The 7,367-nt window shown below is 36.4% G+C and overlaps 1 protein-coding gene across 1 annotated transcript; it reads left to right on the top strand.

Annotated features, from left to right (window-relative positions):
• Window positions 1–4,947: 4,947 nt before the first annotated feature.
• Window positions 4,948–7,017, top strand: LOC104587673 (glycerol-3-phosphate acyltransferase 1-like). The gene is made up of 2 exons (XM_010245368.3): window positions 4,948–5,755; window positions 5,858–7,017. Exons 1-2 carry the CDS (start codon window positions 5,024–5,026, stop codon window positions 6,737–6,739), a joined length of 1,614 nt encoding a protein of 537 aa, XP_010243670.1. The 5' UTR covers window positions 4,948–5,023; the 3' UTR covers window positions 6,740–7,017.
• The last annotated feature ends 350 nt before the right edge of the window (window positions 7,018–7,367 follow it).

Here is a 7,367-nt window from a genome sequence, read left to right as displayed (position 1 = left end):
GGGAACATCTTCAGTGTTTACATGTTATCATTCATGGGGAGATGTTTTCTATGTACAGCTATAGTGTCTTGTTGATAGGATCGTTGTAGACTTGTAGGTAGGAGATCCGGATTCTAATTAATGGCATCATATTGTAGCAAATGATTTGTGAGAATTCCAAAACCAAATTGATTTCTGGCGCATTGAATCTCTTAGATTTAACCCATTAAAGGGTAGAGATCGTGGCTCTATGTTATGTGAGTGTCTCTTTACTTTACAGCTGAGTATAAATGTCAAAAGAAAAACATTTCAAGTTGCTTCAATACACTTGAATTAGTTAGATTTTGCTTGAACAAATACATGCATAATCAATGTAATCATTAGACTCAGATTGGATTAGGGATGCCATCAAGTTCCGCATGGGTTTGCCTCAACTTTAACTAGGGGTGTCAGTTGGATTGGATTTGGTGCAATCCAATCCCATCCAATGAATATTATGAAGTTTTTTGAATCAGTCCAATTCAATGTCTGAACCATTAAATCTGTTCAAATTCGTTTTAATTTAGTTTGGTTTCAACTCAAACACAGTCCATTAACACCAATATTCTTATCTTATATCAATGGGCCATATATTGGCTTAACCGATCCAACCCAATCCGATATAAATTTATTATGGACGGCCCAGGTCTAATCCAATCTATTAAATATTTTGGACTAGATTGGTTCAATCCAATATGTCTTGCCGGTCCATCCAATCCATCCAAATTGATTTTGAACTGGATCTCATCCGGTCCAAATCCGGTCCATTGACACCCTTAACCTTATAACCCACTTTTTGAACCCACCCAACTAAACAACACTATAGGGTTCGACCCGATAATGATACGCAGTCTTTCAATTGTATTTCTTTATAACATGCACATTTTTAAATTTCAAGAGCCATCAATTTACATTAAAACTTGGTTTATGGTTTCAAGGTAATACCGTTGTACTTTCTTCATAAGATCAAAAACCAAAACAAACATTAAAAAAATTTAAACTTTAAAGGTAGAGTTAGAAGTCAAACTAAATTAGTAAATTATAAAAATATCCTCTAAATATCTATCTGTGTAGGGGTATCATGACCCAACAGGTTGGGTCTACCAAACCCAAACCCAACTCTGTTTAAAGAACCAAAACCTGATCCGACCCTACACCCTAATAAGTTTGACCCTAACCCAACCCTATAGAATCAAGTCAAGTTAGGTTTACCATTTAAGCTGATTCATTGACATCTCTAAACCGAATGTAGAATCTTTGTTTAATCCATTCAACTTGCTTAAAAAAATATGCAAAAATTAGAATTTCGAAAAAGTGACCAAGTCAACATTTCTAAGAATTGGACAACTAAAAAACCATCGTAACGGTCATTCCCAGTCTGAATGGTTCAACTAGGTCCAGGTCATACAGCCGGCTGGATCAACATTTGTCAATGCATGTAAATAGTTGAAGACTGCATAGTTAGCAGATTTATATTATGATGCCAATTTACTGATTTTATCAAGGTTTTTAAAACCGATCTGAACAACTAATCGGTCAAGGGTTCAGTTCCCAGGTTTAGTGCTGACCAAATCAATGGTTTTGGGGGGAAATAATGGTTTTGGGGTAAAATGTAACCGATCACCTGATTAATTCCCTGTTTTTTTGGTCCGACCATCCGGTTTGGTCTGGTTTTAAAAACCATAAATTTTATCTTTGATAGCAGGTCTTTTTGCCAATATACTTGCATCTACAAGGATAGGATCCATGACCAAAGTGCAGTAAAAATGCCTATAATGAGATAGATGGGTGGAAAAAATAATAAAGAATAGGGTTGGAAATGAAGTCATTTAAAGGAATCTAGAAATAGCTTCAATAGGTGATAAAATGAGAGAAAATATGGTAAGATGGTTTGATCACATGCATGGAGGAAATGGACTATTGCAATAGCAAGTTGAATGTGTTAAAAAGGCTAAGAATAGACCAAAAAGAATATGAGTAAAAAAAATAAGAAATAATTTAAGTACTCATAATTTAATAATGGATATGACATTAAACAAAACTGAATAGTAAATTAATAATGATGTAATTTGACTTATGTGGTTGGGATTAGACTTTGATGATGATGATGATATTTGCATGTTCAAGTTATGTAATGTGGTACCACTACAATGGTGCATACTGGCTATCAGAGGCGATCATTTGTAGCCCCATTGGCCTAGCCTACAAATTTTCCGGCTTGGGCCTATTCTTTGTGTAAGCCTGGCTCAGTCCATAAATATTACATACATACATACATACATAGTGTGTGTTATTTTATGTTATAAATATTATGATTATGACATATAATACATAACACATAATATATTATGTATAAAATATAACATAAATTTTGTATAGCCCAAAATCCCGATTCATTATTACCGTTGGCTACTTTGAGAAGCCACACTAATCTTGGCATCTTCCTTGAAGTAAATTTTCACAGTAGTAGGTGAGATTAGAGTATTAAATTAAAGGGTGCTTATTGATTTTGCTGAGGTGGCAATTTTTTTTTTATGAACAAAATCATAAATATTTGCACAAAAATCCTCTAAAACTCTGGATTCCAAATGAAATAAAAAATTTAATTACCTAGAAAATTTCTTTACTTAAAAAACTAACCCAGTAATGAAAGTATTTTGTAATTTTAATGATAGTATTTTACATGTGTAAAGCCTATCAAACATAATGAAATGTATGTTTGAGCATGAAAATTGAGAACTATCTCATAAACCTGCAAAACCTTTAGTTTTGTAGGGATATATCTATAAGTAACTATAGTTATAACACATTCAACCCAATCTTTAGCTAATAATTCAACTGATCATGTGGAGACAATCCATACCATACATTAAATAGAGGAAGAGGACTGTTTGGACCGGCCATGAGCACTGCAGTATTTTCTGAATGACAACGGCCAATTAAAAGTCTATACCTAATAATTAATTTGTTCATAAAGAATGGCTTTTACAATATGTGGAATGAAGATTTTCCCTATCCAAATTCCAAACCATCACATGAGGCGGTATCCCTCATGGTGACACCAAGAAACAGTTTTCTTGGTCTGGGCTCCAAATTATATTGTACAAATCAATCGAGGGTTGGCATCTTACCATTAATAATTTTTTCCTTTTTTTTTTCCGAAAGTATTGGTTGTGTGATTTGATTCTGAATTAATATTGGAACAAATCAGTCAATACATCAATGAACCAGCCCTGATCTGTTGGTGATGTATTAATTGGTATGTTCTAGCGTTAAATGTGGAATTAAATCCCACAACCAGCACTTTAGGGAAAAAGGGGTAAAAGAGAGGTGGACAGAAAAAGAGTTTGGAATTTGTAATAGAAGACATCAAGGTTTTTAAAACTGGACAGGATAGAGAACTGTTCTGGGTCTGTTTCTTGGGTCCAATGATCCGACCATCCAGTTCAAATGGATGACCTGCTTTGACAAAAAATAAAATAAAAAAATAAAAAATAGGTCAAAAACCATTGTCTGGGTTAATGGTTTGACGGTTTAACTGCTCAAATAAATAGTTCACTGACCAAATCAATGAGTTTTTGCTAAAAAACAATTTAAGGATAAAGCAAACCGGTTCCTGGCTTTTTGGTCCGACCATCCGGTCTGATCCAATTTCGAAAACATTAGATAACATCATAACATAGAAGATCGCAATTCAGAGAAAATGAAAAAAAAGAAGGAAACGTAGAATAACATACTGACCACTCTCTGCCTTCTACATAGATATTAGTGTATGAATATTTTCTTACTTTGTCATTATTGGTGGCTGCAAGCAAGGAGTATCAAAGGAGTCTGTTATTTAGAAATAGAACCAGGGTTTCCTTTTTCTCCTCCTTGTTCTAGTTTAGAAAAACTTGAGAACTGATTTCCTTCTGTGTGGTTGGATGTTGTTGGATGGATGGAAAGTGTCTTAAATTAAATTAATGAAGGACAATAATACAAATTCCCTCGTCTAATCAACAATTCAGACTAAGAATTGATGTGACAGAACAGCCCTGCATGGGTAGGAAATGGAAGCCATTGCTTCTTGAAAAGAGCAACATCCTCCACCGCATTGTGATTAGATGGTTTTTATCATTTGATTTTTAGATCTCAGTTTTTAGTTCTAAATATTAAAAAAAAAACCTCTCTCTCTCCCCATACCTTATAATAATATATTTTCTGCCATTCTCACTTTTTATTTTGGAAACTGAGACGGTTTACTATTTGCTCAATAACTTAAATATATTAAAGGGTTCGACTATAATATGAAAAAGATATGATATCCATCAATTGATATCATATTATATCTTTTCTACATCATATTCCTATCACATAAGAGTCCATAACTACTGGATTGCATTTCATATTATATCTTTTTTACATCATATTTTCCTGTAAATATATATTAATTGATTAACTTTTTTCATAAGCAAATCATTTAAACCAATAAAAATTGAAACAAGGGTTGTTTATGTGCAAGTTCTTCTCTGATTGTCAGAGATCTCTTGGGTCTTGGGTAGGTAGGGCCCATCAATGTTGGAACCAATCTTCCATGCCCCTTTCACATGGGTATTACTTATGCTCATGGGCCCATGATCCTATTCCTATCACATAAGAGTCCATAACTACTGGATTGCATTTCCTCTTTTGAACCCATCGAGTGTGAAACAGTAAATCACTAAATTGTGCTGGTGTTTGTGCCTTTGTGGTACCACAATTCAACTATGCATCTATTTTGACATTAACATCTCAGAAAAGATCCCAATTTTCAACCCGCCCAAAAGACGGTCACCAACATCTCAATTCTCTCAACCTACCAAGCCCAGAAGGAAGAAATTAAAGTGCAAAATATGAAGAAGCAATTAATGCGAGCGGTGTGGGTAACCGAATGTCCTAGTCTATATATCTCCTCTTTATCCTCACTTCTCAAGCACAATCACCACCATTGTCATCTTCTCCAACTCTTTCCTCAAGAGAGTAAGAAATGGTCGTTCCAATAGTTCTTCTCAAGCTTGCAAACTGGCTCCTGTACAGGCTCTTGGCAAACTCGTGTTTCAGAGCTGCTAGGAAGATCAGAAATTATGGTTTCTTCTTCAGAAACCCATCGTTTAGATCATCACAGCAGCCTACTTCTATATTCCCCAGTGTTACTAAGTGTTCTCTAGAGTGCAGGGATTCTCAGACTTTGGTCTGTGATATTCATGGTAGCTTGTTAAGGACTGAATCCTTCTTTCCTTATTTCATGTTGGTTGCCTTTGAAGGTGGTAGCATTTTTAGAGCCTTGTTATTGCTTCTATTATGTCCTCTTCTGTGGGTCTTGGACTATGAGTTCAAGCTAAGGGTGATGGTGTTCGTCACCTTCTGCGGGCTCAGGGTTAAGGACATGGAGAGTGTGGGAAGGGCCGTTCTGCCCAAGTTTTTCCTTGAGAATCTCAACCTTCAGGCCTATAACGTTTTGGCTTCAGCAGGGAGGAGAGTTGTTTTTACTAGTGTTCCGAGAGTCATGGTTGAATGGTTTCTCAAGGATTACTTGAGGGTCGGTGATGTTTTGGGCACTGAATTGCACAGCGTGGGTGTCTACTTCACTGGTCTTCTTTCTGAGTCTGGGTTGCTCGTGAAGCACAGGGCCCTCAAGGAGTTCTTTGGAGACAACAGTCCTGATATTGGCCTCGGAGGTTCAAGCCTTCATGACCATCTCTTCATCTCCCTCTGCAAGGTAACGCTTCCTATTCTCATTCTCAGAGAGAGAGAGAGAGAGAGAGAACTGAATGTGTGTATATATACATACTAATCATCTTTCTTTGGATGCATGACACAGGAAGCTTATGTGGTGAACAAGGATGAACAAAAGTCCACTACAAGTTCAGTGATGCCAAGAGAGAAATACCCCAAACCTCTAGTATTTCATGATGGGAGATTGGCTTTCTTGCCCACTCCATTTGCAACTCTTACTATGTTCTTGTGGCTTCCCCTAGGAATAAGCCTAGCCATCTTTAGACTGTTTGTGGGGATCTTCCTGCCTTACAAGATGTCCCTTTTATTAGGTGGTGGAAGTGGTGTGAACATAAGGGTCAAAGGGTCGGACCCCTCAAGATCAGGTAGGAGAGGGGGGGTTCTCTACGTTTGCACCCACAGGACCCTCTTAGACCCAGTTTTTCTGAGCACAGCACTAGAGAAACGTCTCACTGCAGTTACATACAGCTTAAGCAGGATGTCTGAGGTCATAGCCCCAATAAGAACAGTGAGGCTTACAAGAGATAGACAACAGGATGGAGGGACTATGCAAAAGCTGTTGAGTGAAGGTGATCTGGTGGTGTGCCCTGAAGGAACCACATGCAGAGAGCCATATTTACTGAGGTTCAGCTCTCTGTTTGCAGAGTTGGCAGATGATATTGTTCCTGTGGCAATGAATACACATGTAAGCATGTTTTATGGAACCACTGCAAGTGGGCTCAAGTGCCTGGATCCCATCTTCTTTCTGATGAACCCAAGTCCCAGTTACCATGTTCAGTTTCTTGCGAAGGTCCCCAGACACCTAACATGCGCCGGGGGGAAATCCAGCCATGAAGTAGCCAACCACATTCAGAAACAATTGGCAGATGCTTTGGGGTTTGAGTGCACAGCACTTACAAGGAGAGACAAGTATTTGATGCTAGCGGGCAATGAAGGGGTTGTGCATGACAAGAGAAAGAAGCTCTGATGAAGAACGGCTGCGTCATTGCATCATTAAAGGAAACATAAATATATATAAAAAAATAGAACCAATCCTATTTTAAATTTTATTACTAGCTACATGAATATTTTTAACTGTGATTTATGACTATTTTTTGTTGATGTACTTGATGATAGTATATACCTTTCTTTTTCTTTTTATTGTTCTTTAGGTTGCATTTGGTTGCAATGTAAACGTAAATATGTACATTACATATTTACCTACTTTTTTGGTTCATGAATGCAAATATGATTCACATTTTAAACTATTTTTGTATTTATCTTGTCTGTTTGAAATCTATGTAAAGTATGATATTCAAAAAATAGGTATAGTACTGCTCTTTTCTCGGACTACAAAGTATTAGAAAATATACTTTTACTCTAATTATTGTTATTTTTTTTATGTATTATCCAAATGCTCGTAAATACAAACCACGATATTTATACCCCATTTCTGCGGTTGTATCCCAAACAAACGGAGCCATGGGTACAAAGATTCATAAGAGGATTTGTGAAGACAATTAATTAGGCCATTTCATTTTCATTATGTTGTAAAATGGGTTTTAGTTTACTTCCATTTCTTACCGGTTCTTACTCTTCCAAGTCTTAACTAATAG

This window comes from Nelumbo nucifera, chromosome 3, assembly GCF_055504915.1.
Source record: "Nelumbo nucifera cultivar China Antique chromosome 3, China Antique-T2T, whole genome shotgun sequence".
Classification (NCBI taxonomy): domain Eukaryota; kingdom Viridiplantae; phylum Streptophyta; class Magnoliopsida; order Proteales; family Nelumbonaceae; genus Nelumbo; species Nelumbo nucifera.
The sequence above is the reverse complement of the archived record's forward strand: the minus strand, read 5'-3'. Positions and strand labels throughout refer to the sequence as shown.